General features: G+C 38.8%; 1 protein-coding gene across 16 annotated transcripts in view; it reads right to left on the bottom strand.

The window, feature by feature from the left end:
- LOC120948723 (casein kinase I) overlaps positions 1–15,409 on the bottom strand; it is a 79,525-nt gene that overhangs the window by 31,841 nt on the left and 32,275 nt on the right. For 10 of the 16 annotated variants that reach the window (XR_007451919.1, XM_049605881.1, XM_040365383.2 and 7 more), the window contains exons 3-5: positions 15,139–15,347; positions 6,316–6,426; positions 4,715–4,884 (exon numbers count right to left, since the gene is read on the bottom strand). Coding sequence is in view for 15 of the 16 variants with exons in the window: in XM_049605881.1 (XP_049461838.1) it covers positions 4,715–4,884; positions 6,316–6,426; positions 15,139–15,347 (490 nt within the window). In the remaining variant the exon portion in view is untranslated. Of the gene's footprint in view, positions 1–1,451; positions 1,604–4,714; positions 4,885–6,315; positions 6,427–15,138; positions 15,348–15,409 lie in introns of all 16 variants that reach the window. The other 6 variants (XM_049605882.1, XM_040365387.2, XM_049605884.1 and 3 more) reach the window with 1 other exon arrangement.

The following is a 15,409-nucleotide window of genomic DNA, read 5'->3' as shown; positions in this document are numbered from 1 at the left end:
CGACGCAAATTATTGTACAAGTAATTGAATTAGTGGAACGCTTACTGTTGAATTCGAGTTGCGTACTCTATTTTAACTTCTGGGGAAGGCCACTGTTTGACCTTTGTCTCTCGCTAACGGTTAGTTCCAACCAGTGATAACATAAAAAGATGGCTGAAAATCAACTCGAACACGGTTCTAAATCCATGCTCACGTGAAGCAAAGCGTGCATCCGTAGAAGGCAAAAATAAAATTTCAATTGGAAAATTGCTGAGATAAAGAAAATTAGGTAGATGAGCTGCGATGAGTCTATGCACAGCACACCACATTGCGACGACGAACCTGCTTGATGGAACACACTTGATAAATTCTATCCACTCGCTTACAGTTTTGAAGACAAAAGACGACGATCTGAAGCTTATGAGAGGATGTTGGCAGTATCCCGAAATGTATAACAATTGCTTTTGCTGCGGTTATGGTCTCAATAATAAAGGTCCTACTAGCATTGATTCTATGATGCTTCTTGTTGAAGGGGACTTGGAAAGCAAATTTCGTTGACAATGTACACACATACACACAAATTGGTATTATATTTACGCTGCACAAACACGCAACATTTTTGCATCTTAAACTAGAACAGAAATTCGAAAGTACGTGACCTAAAGGTTGATTATACACCATACACAATATAAAATATGTAGCTTGAGCTTTGTGTAAATGGACTCCAGGAAGGAAGTACGTGCCTTTATGGTTTGGTAGACGCTTGACGCTCCCAAGGATTGAACATATGTGCAACTCAATTGGCACAATTTAATCTTTCATCGTTATGAATGTCGGTTGATAAGCGAAGTAGTAGTAGTAATAGTAGTAGTAGAAGTAGTAGTAGTAAAAGTAGTACGAGTTATAGTTAGTGTAGTAGATATTTGCAGTGTGATAATATATGAAACTAATTTGCATATTTATTAGAATCAACAATTCAAGAAAAAACGAAAGAGGAAAAAATAATGTGCAAACAACACACACACAACACAAATAAAACCATATCAAAAATTATCTTTACAAATCAAGTTTAACTGGCACTACTAACTAATTGAATGTACCCGACCAATAAATTTTGAACTTAAAACTTCACCACGAACACTCAACAAAACTTGCTAGTACCGCTCAGAAGTGTTTGTTTCGGAAAGGAGTGATGTGCACAGAATTGGAACAAAGAAACGAATGCTAATGGGCACCTACAACTTCTTGGTATACGAAACTACGAAACTTGTGTGGAAAACGATACAGAGAATGAGAAAAGGTAAGTAATGCCAAATAGGGAGTCATAACTTTAATATTTCTCTTAGATTAATTTCGTAACAACTTAGAAGGATACGTGATGAAAAAGAGGGATAGGGTTTGGTATTACTGTTTGCCACCATAACAGCAACACATGCGTATCGGTCTCTCGATCTACTGTTTAGGTTACTTACTAATTGTATTGCTATCATCAGTACTGTCTTCAGTGAGAATCGCCGACCGCACAAGTCGAACAGATCTTCGAGCGACGGGCCGAGCAATTCCATTACTAGTGCATTGTATTTGCCGCAGGGCCCGAAGTAGTAAACCTCCGGTATTCCTTCCGCTAGTGGGGACGACAGTTTGTCGTGGTCGGTTGAGGCCGGTCGGCCAACCGTACAACAGTATGCAGACAGGGAAGACGCACATTGAACGCATTATTGATGAAAGAGCGTCCACAGTTAACGTGTGCAGACAGAAGCGAGAGAGAAAGAGAGAGAAATAGAGAGAGAAAAAACAGAAATAACGCATGTGCACATTGCAAACAGAGAGATAGAGAGAGATAAAGACCATTAACATTCGGTTTGGTACAAAAAATGTGTAATAGTTTGTTCTTGTGTTTTACAAAATTTACAAATAACCATAATAATTTAATTCGTTTGCATTTTTATCGCCGTGTCACTTTACGAAATAGAATGTTTATAATTTTGCATTTAATTACAGTTTAGGACGTAAAACGTAGAGGTAAAAGGGCACAACGAGTGAAAAATATGCAAGAGTACAATAGCAAAAAGAGCAACACTTTTAATGGGGAAAACGTAACAGAAAAACAGTTGAATATACTTTATTGTATGTTTTTTTTTTTGAGATACTAAAGCATTTTTATGTAAATTATACAAAGATTGTCCGAATATCGTTCGTGTTGATCTTCAACGGGCTACAGACAGAGAAAGGGATGAGGATACACACTTCTTATATCGAACACAACCAACCGAATGGCATTATAATCCGGTTTTCTTAGTTGCATGAGTACACAATCGTACGAAAAATGATAATTATAACGAAAACTCAGACCGGTGGAAACAACCAAAATAATTGGAAATGTGAATGACAAATAAAAGGATCTGACCGACCAACCGAGGTTAATTTCAATTTGTTTATTTGTTTTTCACAGTTACGGCCGATCCAGTATTAACTTATTCTTCACGAAGACAACTTGAAGGGACCAACGTTTGTACGAAGTACGTTCAATTTAAAATTACTTTCACATTTACAATTTCGTTTCTTGCTTCTGCAGAGACTGAAGCGATGTCGAAGTCTTTTGCGTTATGGGAAGGAATGTGTTCCACTAGTCTTACAAAATCGTGTGTACAATCCAACATGATGCAAAACTGTAAATATGATTTACCACAAATTATGTTTGTCATAAACACTCTTCTAAACAATTGTTTCAGACTGAATCTTTGTATCAAAACTTATGTATAAAAGTTTTATAATGATATAAACATATAATTAGATATTCAATTACATTGATAAAGGAACTGTATGCCGCGTAACTGTTTCTGTCGTGGGAGATACAAACTGTCATATAACATGATGCAGAGTTACAAGCCTTGTTAGAACAGATGTATCTTAGAATGAAGTCGTTACCCAGTTAAATGTGGTACAGACACTACATTAAAAGGGAGTCGAGCATAATGAATGAATATTTGCACCTCCGGCAATAATCAACCCAAGAAGGACAGTTTTTTAAATGATTGTGATGATATTGATTCAGTTTTAGCTAACTCGAAAACATGTCATGAGCTGAGAAACATAGAAACATACAAGGAATAGACGGAAGAAGAGAATATGAATGTGAATGAATCGGAGTTAAGTACTACTACTACTTCGCTTTTGTTTCAACCCGCATACATATACTACACGATTTGCAATAGAATCGAGCAATTAGTATTTATCTTTGTGTAAGATGGAGGGTACGGATATTAGGGATCAGTCGCGATATGGCTTGGTTGACTTATATTTTTTTTGTTTGAAATATTCAAACCAATTGTTAAGAGGAATTCATGTCGGTTTCTACATGCTGCTGTCAAAATGGTTGATAATTTAACAATATTTAGTTAAGTTTATTCCGATTACGATGGGTACTAAATTTACAAAGAAAAGAACACACACTCACGCACACATAAAAACAATCACAGAATAAACATAATTAACTGTCCAAGCGGGTAGGAATATATAATTGAAACCAAAACAAACAAAAATGAAAATTTAACTCTCTTCCATTGCAAAAAAAAAACAAACATATAAACCAACAGACAACACAAAATAAAAAAAAACAAACAAACAAATATACCAACAGCAACAAGCTTCAAGAATTGCATAACAGTTATATAAATTAGAAGTTATTATGCACCAAGCAACGTTATTATTCAAATGTAATGAAGCTTATTTATAAACCACTGTCAGTAAAGTCAACTTTGTTTAGTATCTTGGTTTAATTAATAGTTGTTGCATGTTGAAAAAAAATACAACAGAAAAATATTCTCTAAAGCAAAAACAACAACATAAAATCCATGATGACACAAAAGAGATACGAAATGAAACCAAAACGACAGAAGTAATAAAGTATTAAGTAATAAATACAAAGACACAAAACGTAAAAATGATAAAAAATGTACTATCGATAACATCGATGTACTAGCACTATCGATACTATTGCAGTAATTTTTAAATAGATAATATGTACAAATTTAATTTTAACTAAAATAACCATAAGACAATAAAGCGAACGGCGCTTCACTCCAAGCTTATTACAGAGGAATGATTTGCTTTGTAAGCATTATTGTTGTAGAGAGAGGTAAAAATACTGCAATGTAGCTAATAACTAACATGAACTAACTAAGCTATTTTCGTCACGCAACTTAATTATGTAAACCGTTAAAGCGTCTCAAATTTTTGTACCAATTGTCAAACGGTTGTAGGTCTAGTCGAACATTTTTTGTTTACTCTTGAATGCATTCAAATTAAATAGCATTTAGAGCAAATTTTCATGTTTATGAGTTGAAGAAACGTACGTGAAACTGCATTTTATGTCTAGCAATAGGGATAATTTAATGAGCAAGCTATATAGATATGTAAGTTATGAGAGCTTTTAGGTGGTAGAACACACTTTACATGATAGCGATTTTTTTAATGAGTAAACAAACAAATAAAAGGATAAGCTAGAGAGTAGAAAACGACAATCCAGATCAGAACGGAGCTCAAAAACGGCTTCGGAGCACTTTACTCCTGCTAAGTCTTGCAGCAGTACAAATGGTGGACAAGCGAATATGACGATGTAAATTGAGAGGGAAAGGTACAGGGAAAACAAAGTTTTAACACCAACGTCGATGGATGACATCACAGAGGATAGCCGATATGAGATTGGCTGACCGCCGAGAAATTCTACACTTACTAGCTGCTTAGCAATCATCAGTACAGTCTTCAAGGAAAACTTCCTTCCACATAACGTAAAAAGATCTTCTAACGATGGTCCCAACAGTTCCAGTACCATTGCATTGTACCGGCCTCCGCACGTGCCGAGGTGATACACCCTCGGGATCCCTTCCGGTGGGGACTGTGTATCTGTTTTGTCGGCGTGGAGAGTGGGTGTTACACATATTGTTTTACGGGCGCGGGCAAAGAGGAAGATGGATGATGCAGAGAACCGCGAGCGCGCACGCAAACATACATGAATATAGAATAGAAAAGGTAAAATCGATAAATTGAAAGTGCACATAGAAATAGGAAAATGATTAGAAGCGCATTGAAAAGGATTTAAAGCTTTTGCTAAAAAGGGTCAACGTGTTTTGGAACTATTCTAAAAACGAATAACTTTTAAAACAAATTTCCTCACAAGCTTATCAATCAGTACCATTGAAATTTTGCGATGTGATTTTTTATTTTGAAATAAATTTATAGAATGGTATAATTTTTCCCAAAGTAAAACTATAAATTACGTAGAATGAAAGGAAACATTTACTTATACTTTGAAGGCAGGATTGAAAACAGAAGAACAATAAATAACACAAGCTAGGACCATGAATACAACAGCGAGGAAGAAGAAGAGAAAGATGCAAAATATTGATGGTTATGTGAGGGATTTTTTTTCTTTTTTAATTTTTCACATTGCATGAACGAAATCACACCATCCAATGAGAAAAGGGACAAACATAATTCAGGTATTGATTGTTTTCTTTTTTCAGTTATTTTCTTTTAATTTTTGGATTTAAATCATAATTTCAGTTATACTTTTAATATTTTTTTCAGTTTCATTCAAAACAAGCATAGAAAATGTTACAGGAGGAAGAGCCGTACAAAACACCAAGGAAAGATTTACTAGTTTGATACATGTTTTCTATAAATTAAAATGCTTTCAGGGTAACAGATAAATGTTAATATTAAACTGAAAACATTCATAACAGCCTTTTTGCTGTCTTTCTCTCCATATCCTCATCCTCTTTCTGCCTAGTAAGCCTACTACAAACGAATAATCGAAGATCCAGCATTTCATTAAGCTTCACACGAAACGCGTTAATTTTACCGGAAAGAACACTCATTACATTAAATTCTATTTTTACAGCTTTAAAAAAATAAAAAAGTAGTGTAATATTCGTTCGTTGAAAAATGCAAACGTGTAGCAATCATTCTGTTAAACATATCTGATGGTATGGAACGCATACAAATTTAAGGAAAATTAAAGTAATTAACGATGGCAAGAAGCAACTATCGATTTTGCGAACTAGGGAAGAAACATCTAATCGAATAGCATATGCAATTCGATGCTAGAATGTCCACCCAAAAGTGGTCCGATTAAAAACTCATTTGATCAAATCAGGGAGAAAAGCTATTCCATGATATATGAAGTACAACAGACGCAGGTAAAAAAGCAAACAAACAAAAATATAACACGATTTCAAGTTGAAGAACTGACACAAACAACGGAAATGTTCGATATTTCTGCATAGAACAAGTAACAGATACTTAAAACGAATGAAACAAAGTTAATGTACTTACCGTGTGCTCCTAGTAATTTGTAAAACCTATACTCTAAGTGTAATTGTGGTGCTTTTGATTTCATTGACTCCATTTTTATTGCTACGTGTTCATTGTTGTATAGGTTTTTCCCTGTGAGAGAAATGAGAATGAAAAAATAGGTTTTTTGTTAAACATAGGTTGGGTGAGTAGGTATGAAACAAGATTTGAAATTTAATAAATACATATCGTACAGAAAAACAGAGGTGGCTCATCTCATCCCGTACACATGTTGTAGTTAAAATATTGATCATCACATAACATTGAAGTCATAGTCAAAGTGTATCGTTTATATTTTAATTACGCCGAAGGGTGTTGTGATTTGGAATGTTTTAGTCAGAATCAAGAACATGTTTCTTGGAATGTTTAGAGAATCTTTTGAGACTGGCGCGCACAACGAACCTGAAGCTAATCAATACATCTTAAGTAAATCAAACAACATTCACGAATCTTGAACATTGAATATCATATTAAATTCGTTTAAATTTTATCTTGTAAATTCGTGGAATTTGTTATATTCAAAATTGTTGCCCAATTGCAGAACTGTAGATAAAGAAATAAGCCAGACATTTACTTCTGAAAAAAAACTGTTATTTATCTCAGCATTTTTTCTCTCACTTCCTAGTGGTCATGGAAATATAAAATTGCTACCTTTCTCTAAGAATTAGTGATAGGAAAAATGAAGATTTCGTCGGAAACGATTCCAGCTATCTCCTAAGGATTCTGGTATCGATTCTGGATAGTCGGTCCGGAAGCAGATTCCAGAATCGAGTCCGGAATCGACTCCGGAACTGGTTCCTTAAGTTCCTGGTTCCTGGTTGTTAAGTGTGAAATGAGTTGCTCTGTGTTGTTCTGTGTTCGGCAACATCACTTAAATGATGATGATAATAAAATAGTCATCAAATTAAGAATTATAAAAAGCATAAATAAATTACTCGTTTCGTTTTCCATTACTTTGTAAAAATAATAATATTTTTTTAAAGAGTCTGATAGTCCAGCCACACAAACCTTGTGGTTTATTGGCAGTGTTCAAATATCAATCCATTCGAAAACTAGAACTTATATTCATTATCATTACAATAATTTCGTCCTTCTTGATATTGGCACGCAATGAATCATAAACTCATAAACAAAATTACGGTTAGCCATGGTCGAACGAAGATTAGAGAATAAATTCTATCATGATTTTTGCAACACCTCTACAACATAGTATTTGCATAGTCCGCCATATATTTCTGCAATAATACACGCATACACTAATATGCGCAAACCAAGTTAAAACTCACACAGCTGAACAGTGCACACACGTCGTTGGTTCAAGCTGTCTCAAACTAGCTTCTCTCCCCCTTCACCAACTTTAATAGGTACATGAAAGAATGGAAACCTAAAACGGTAAATATGGAAAATGGCAAAGCCGGACACACATGTTGCCCACTTCTACCATTCATCGGTTTTCAGCGTTCACAACCGGCATGTTGCCTTTCACATCCGTTTCTTCGGCTAACCGGGGAACATAGAATTTATCCCACCGGGCGGGCTTATGAAGAAAGCCCTTCAAGTACCGAGTTATCATCATCATCGTCATCATCTTTCGCAGTATGATACTGGCACGGGGGGTGCAAACTCGAAATTAGGTTAGGTATTTCGCACCACACCAGTGCATATTGGAGCTTTGCCGTTTTTTTGTCGGCTTCTTCTCGGTATGTAAATGATGCCCAACTAAAAAACATACATCCGGAGTTTATTATGCACAAACAAGTAAACATGATTCGTTTAACACTAGCGAAAAGTACCAGCGAAATTAATTGATGACTTTTGTAAAAAAGTAGTTGTAAATGACATTTTAAAACAAGGAAGGATCTATAGCCCCACTAGTAGTTAGTTTTATTACATCAGAGGCGTTACGAAACATTTTATCATATCGGTATCGGGTTTAATACTGTGTGAAATATTGAAGAATACGACCATGATCGAATAAATAGAATAAATAATTATACGTAGCAGCAAAACCAGTCCACTCATGATACTAGAGCGCACTTATCCCACGAGCAACAATTTCCATTTTCATCCGCCTACACGATATCCGGATCGGTAGGACTGTTTCCGCTTGGGCAAAAAGACCCACTCCACCCGGACACAACCTTCAAACTCACCTTGAAAGGTTCGAAACGGGAGAAAGATGTTGGGGGCAAAAAAACCTTACACTGCTTACAATCTGGTTCATGCTATTTGGAATATATTTCTTTATGGAGCTTTGGATTACTTGCTGGTATGACTCACCCATCTGAGCTGAATTTATTTATCCACCGGCCAGACGAAAAGCTTCAGTAACTTAAACTGTTTCGTAAAGGGCTTACTATGTGCTTTTTACAATCCCCACAGTTGCTCATTGGTCTTACCAATGAAGGAAACTCGGCGCGTACGCCACATTCTCTCTCACCATCGGCACACGTCATGGAAGGAATAGTTCACTGACGCCGGTTTACTGCTTTTCTGGAGCGGAAAACAGGCGGCCTATAAATTTTGCCCGATGGAAACCCATTTCCATCGATTATAAATGCAAATCAGCAGTTCTGGACAGCTGGGGGTCGCACACCCTCACCCGCATACACACCATCGAAAGAAAAAGCTCTCGGCAGTGAGTGCACACGAACGCCGTCGCTTCGGGAGGACTTTCTTCCGGAAGAAGCGAATGATGCTTTTATTCTAATGAGAAATTCAATCACGATGGGCGAAAGGTGACCAGCTTAGTAGCTCTAGAACTGTAGAACTCTGGAACAAGCGTGCCACACATACATCATAAGAGGACTACTAATTTCCCAACATGTAGCTTCCTCCTGTACTTCTTCAATTTTCAGGTCGACAAAAGTCTTGCAAGTGTTTCATATTTTATACTTAATTTTATCATTGTCTTTATGCTTCTATGTTGGCTGTCTACCTTGGACCTTGGTATACATGAACAAAAATCAGTTGACTATTACTAAACTAACAGCAACCTTGTGGTGCGATTTTTCACAACCTTACATAACTTTGACCATCCCCACACCATTTTGTTTTTATTTGCAGTAACAGATACCCAGACGATATGGAAACGAACAAAATAAACGAAAACCTACACAGCGGGCTCTTCACTTTCGGGCACTTTGGGGTCAAATAACGCTTCCATTTGATTGCAATGGGATTACTTCGACCAAGACCTATGTACAAAGGCACATAGAGCAGGCAAGATGGAAGAGCAGATTGCTGCGAATAGGGAGAACTAACAGCCACGTTCGCGAATTATATTTTAGTTTTTATGTTGGTAGCAGTCCTTTCTCAAAGATTATGTGAATGGAATTATTCGTGTCTATCTTATGGAATTTTGAACCATCGTTATTTAGGCGCGATCAAATAAGATGAACATTTCAACATGCATGGTACGAAACAAAATGTTAGCCAAGGGTTTCATGCAAAAAGCCCACAAAAAAATACGTAATAATCAGCGTACACATATTTCAACAGAAAATGTCACACTTTAGTGTAAGAAATATATTAAGTATTCTTAATGAGCTGTTATACCCAGTTTCGAAATTCCAATCGTTTCAAGTGCCAAACAAATGCTATACAATAATTCGTAGTTTGTGGAGTTAATGTAAAAGTTGGTCACAATCGAGCTTTCAAAGTGAAATAGTTCGCATGTGCGGAGTCTAAGAAGTTCTCACTGAACAAATCCCATCGTTGGTGCAAACACACACATACACGCGTAATCGATATACATCCTCGTCGTCCACACTTCGATACGATTGCCATCACTTGGAAACATTTTATAGACCCTTATCACGTCACTGATAATAGATTGTGGTCGAAAATTTGGTTGTTTCGACCACGGCGAGTTCCAACGCACGACACAAAAGGAAACGTTAACGGTATGAGCAGAAAATGTTGAAAAAGCCCATGATCCTTATCAAACCACCAAACGAATAACTACTACTACTTGACCAACCATACCCAAATGGTAGCAAGAAGTGGGTAAAGCTGTTCAAGAGCCGTTTCGATTTTGCTCCAGTTACTCTGTATAGGTGTTTCTGATTTCACACAAAGCTCCATTCGTCTAGAAGCGTTCTTTACCTTCGTAAAAGGCCAAATGAAAGGTTGAAGGATGAACGAACATTGAAGCGTTTGACCAACACCTGAACCCAAAATATTCATCACCTCGAGTCAGGCAATTTTGGCGTCATTTTAAAATGATAATAAAGGGAGATGGAGAGTACAAAGTTTCCTGTAGATCAGGACCTATAATCTTTACTGGTAGTTTTTGTTTTAGTTACAAGAGATGAGGTGTGGAAAGAAATATATATGTAAAATATGGAATGTTCGAGTTTCTTTTCTTCATTTTTTCAAAAGTACAATGTATATTTATTAGTATATGTTAATAAGTATAATACAAAGAAAACAAGATTGTATTTTTCATTTGCACTATGCGGCATTTCACGAATTGATCTAGTATTTATAAATCAATATTAAATTTGACACAGCCTGGCAACAGCCTAAAAATCATCTAACGCCAGCCTGTTGTATGCTAGACCAGGTCATCAATCAGGGATTATGTATGATTTAATTTGGCTGCTCAAGAACAATAATTTCGTCTAAAAAGGTTAAACAAACCTTTTGTTGCTACGGATGTAGCTTTCTATTTATTTTGAGTAGCTTGGTAGACGTTTTTAGAACTGGCTATGTATGTTTCTATTTATTTGCGCAGTTTAAAAATTCGTCTGTCCTTTCTGGCTTAATATTTGCTATTAACCGCGTTTCGCGATGGCGCCCTGTTCGTCGATCAGCTGTGCTACTTGACCCTATTTGACCTGCTCCCGAATTGGCCCTAATTACGGAGATCTGGTTGTCGCACAATCTAATCGTGTTGTCTCTCTTTGTGAATCTTGTACGCCATCTGCCGGGTATTTTGGATATTTGATCGAGTTGTCAAGTCAGCCTAATGTTTGTAAACATTACTGTTCCCTGTCCGATCACACGCGGTCGATATCGTGCCAACACCTTTTAAAACGATGTTAAACAACGTAAGATAAGTATGACTCTTTCAATAAAAAACATACGATTTATAATGCAAAATTATTTGACAATGCATAATTATTTGCATAATTAAACAATTGACAAAATCTATGGTTGAACTCAACTACCAATTAGGTATGCAAAAGGGGCATGTTCAAAAAATTGGTTCGAGTTACTTTTTCTACTGAAAATCACGCTGAAAATACGATCATGCAGTTGCAAACTATTGTATACGAAACCAACAATCGTAAAACAAATATGACAGAACACTTATCGCCTGGTAACACTCAGGAAGGGTTACCATCCAACAAACACATTCCGCTAGTTAGTAGGCAGCAAAAGCCTCATTATGCATTCCATCCCATTTGCTGTCTGGCGTCTGTCCGGTTGCCAAAGTGCAGATTCCGAGATGCCGACGGAATCAATAAGCAGCTGGGGAGATGTACTCGTGCCATGTTGCACACCTCTTGCGAGGAAGCTACCGCCCGCCATATGTGCGGCGTTTGTAGTTTGACCTTCAACAGTGCTCTACGGCCTCTCGTCGCCACTGGAAGTGAATAACTCAACTGCACTTGCGACCATGACCGAGTGGAAAAACAGTATTCTTCATAGAAGGATGGCAAACACCGGCGATGTCGCATGGCGGCACTTGTGCAAGCATGCTCTCCACAATTACACGTAAACATAAGGGCTTACAATTATGCTCATCGCTAGACTATTTAAGCCATCGCTTATGTCGAGCAGTTCATCACTCAGAACTACATTGGGGAAAGGTTTCAGTGGAAACCACGAACTTCAGCAGCTCACGGTACACCATCATGACATCATCACGGAAAGTTTCCATATTGGTGACGCTTTTGCTTCTTCTTCATGTAAGTATAGTTATGCATTTTTGCGCTACATCCTTTGTACATCCTAACAATTTGTTTGTTCATTTTTACTTACATCTTCATACCAGTATCCTGACAATTCATTTGGCTTTGGTTGGTGGTTTCTGTGGTCTCTGACGACGGGAGTTTCAACAGCGAGCCCGACCATCACAACTACCTCCAGCTCAGCCTCCCCCATCATCAGCCAGTCTGCCAATGGTTTAGAAATATCGCTGGGTAATCGTGAAAACACCAGCACAATTGGCATGGACAACGGAACCAACATTGCCAACGTAGAGGTAAACTACGCCCGCGAACTACCTTTCAACTATCTACCTTACTTTTCCACCCTACTGCAACAAGAGGGCCCAAGCGAATTCAGAACCATACCGGCTGAACAATTCTCGCCGAACGTTTGGATAGAATCTATTCTAGAAGCTTATTTCCGTGCGGCCAACGATAGTCGCCGTGACATGCTGGGCGCGCTCAATGTGCAGCTAGTAGAGTTAGAGACCTACGCCGAGGATGTCGCTGCAATGCTCAACCGCATAAGGATCGCTTTCGGTATCGAACTGAACCAGAGGCTCCTCGCGCTGGACGTGGCAGTGTTGCGATGTGCGCAAGGGCAATCAATAGACGCAGTTGCCAAAAAGGCACTTGAAGGTGACCGTGATTGCATATCGAATCGGCTCGAACGGGTTCGACAAGCACAACGGGAAGCAGCGTACAATATGAGTCGCCTGCTGGTCGAATGGGATGAAGGATATCTCAGAGACGAGATAGCACAGTGTTGGGAAAATCAGATCGATGAGGTTAACACAGATAACGCATACCAATTAGCATGCATCTCGAGTGTACGTGTTAGCTTAGATCATTTTTAACCCATATACATATAACGTTTTTTCAACCATTTTGATTCCAGATTCTACACGAAGTGCATCGCAAAACCCTGCTTATGTCTCACAACGCTCAACAATTAACGCTGGGAGCAAACGATGAGTTCGGTACTTCAAAAGCGAATATGCTTCAGTGCGCTGAAAACCTTGTAGAGGAAGCCAAGAAATGTCTGGAAGACATATCCATCATTACTTCCGAATGTCAAACGCATGTACAACAAGGTAGTTAATTTAACCGAATGTTTATGATAAAAAATTACTCTTTCTATCATTGCTCTCGTGGCGTATACGCCGCCCTTGGCACACAACAACGATCAAACAAAACAATATGACAAGGCAGCCATAAAGTGCACGTTGATCTAAATTGTAAAATAACCAAATAAACAATAAATTTACATCCTTATTGTGCTATCCCCAGTTGTTGTAAAAGTCATTTATCTATGACACGCGATCATTCGCTCCACGGCTTTTCGCCAGCTATTTGCACAACTGCGACGGACTGGAAACTTCTGACAAACAATATAAGAAGGAACTTTATTTGGAAATGTGATCAGTTTACAGTAAGACTTCTGTCAGGAAATGTGCAAGTTTTACCGATTAATAAGTACATTACTGGTTGTCGTGGTAAGAGTTATACATTTTCGATCAAACCTAAATGAAACTAACATGCTGAGAGGTTGACTTCCTTCTATTCTAGGTTATCGCACCGCGGCACCAATGTAGTCCATTCTTTTTCCAATACAATCGTCCATACCTATCGCAACCGTCCAGTCAATTGGCATCAACAGCAGCTAATGTCGTACAGCGATCAAATGTAACAGTAGCATTGGGAAATCGCATCAACACGGATACCGCTTTAGATGACTACGGTACAAGAGTGGACGGTGTGACGATAAACGTTGATCGACGACGGAAGCGGCGTGATATTTGGGGCCTATCCTCAATTCTTGGCCCGAACGCACCGAACGGATCCTACATCGCTATCAACAACCAAGTCTTCCCATTGCCAGAAAGTCTATCCAATGTCTCGCTAAACATTGCACCTGTGCCATCTTCTGGACATATTGTAAACATTTCACAATTTACGTCCGATTCGTTCATGCCAGCAATACCGGACAATTACACTACCGCATTCCAGTCGCTAATGAAAGACTTTCAGACACTTCCACTCGATACTATGGACAGCATCGTCCGGCTACTGGCCACCGGATATCAGAACACTTTTGGTCAACTCTTTCTTGAAGAAAGTTTCCAACGGCTCAATCAAACGCTCGACTACGGGCGTGAGGTAGTTCGGAACGGGCTCAGCAATCTGGCCGACCAAGCCGGTCAGGGGTTTGAACGAATCATCACACGCTTCAACAGCTCAACCGGAGCTGTTAGACAGTGTGTCGGGGATAATCTGAACCCAACGAACATTGCCAGATCCGTTGTGGACCGAGGCTACAATTGCATCAATCGAAAATGGCAACAGTTGACTGAACTGGCTGGAAACATCGGTGAGGATATAGTCGCTGCGGATAAAGGTGCTGCGGAGTTTCTTGCAAATTTAACCACCTGCAATGGGGCAGCCAACTTCAGCTCATCGGTGTCGACATCGGAACGAAACACCTTGCGCCGTCAGTGTTATGTGCGTGTTATCACCTCCTTTCCGCAACCGCTACTATTTCTGCCCGTCTCACTCGCCATCGATGGTGCCAAGCTGTACGCTTCAGTTTCCGGACTGGAAGTAGATATCGGAGCCTGTGCGGCCGAGGTTGCCCTTGCGATCGGAATGACGACGGCACAGATTGGAACAAAGGTTGCGCTTTGTCAAGTATTTGGTACGTAGGTTAGAAACGGCTCTACAAGTGCATGATGAAATTGCATAATATTGTATCTCACAAGTCATACAGCTGAAGTAACTGATCGTAAACCTACGACAGCAACATCCATAATTGAACGCGATTCAAGATACTGATTGATAATTTCGACATTTTCGAGACACTACTTACCCAGCCTGAGTTCTCCGAAGTTGCCACAGCCGATCTTTTTGCCGACGCGGAAGTTGGGGCCCACCATCAGGACACCGGAGGACGAACTGACGGAATGGCGTGCCGAGTACATACTGCTGCCGCCTCGTGCACCACCGCCCCCGCCTCCCCCGCCACCTCCTCCACCTCCTCCGGCGGCTGTGTTTGATGCACCGGCACCGGGAACACCGCTGTTACAAATAGAAAAGAAAGGCAAAACCAATAGAAAGTTAGTATACGTGAATGGAAAAAA

Source organism: Anopheles coluzzii, chromosome 2 (assembly GCF_943734685.1).
Source record: "Anopheles coluzzii chromosome 2, AcolN3, whole genome shotgun sequence".
Taxonomy (NCBI): domain Eukaryota; kingdom Metazoa; phylum Arthropoda; class Insecta; order Diptera; family Culicidae; genus Anopheles; species Anopheles coluzzii.
The sequence above is the reverse complement of the archived record's forward strand: the minus strand, read 5'-3'. Positions and strand labels throughout refer to the sequence as shown.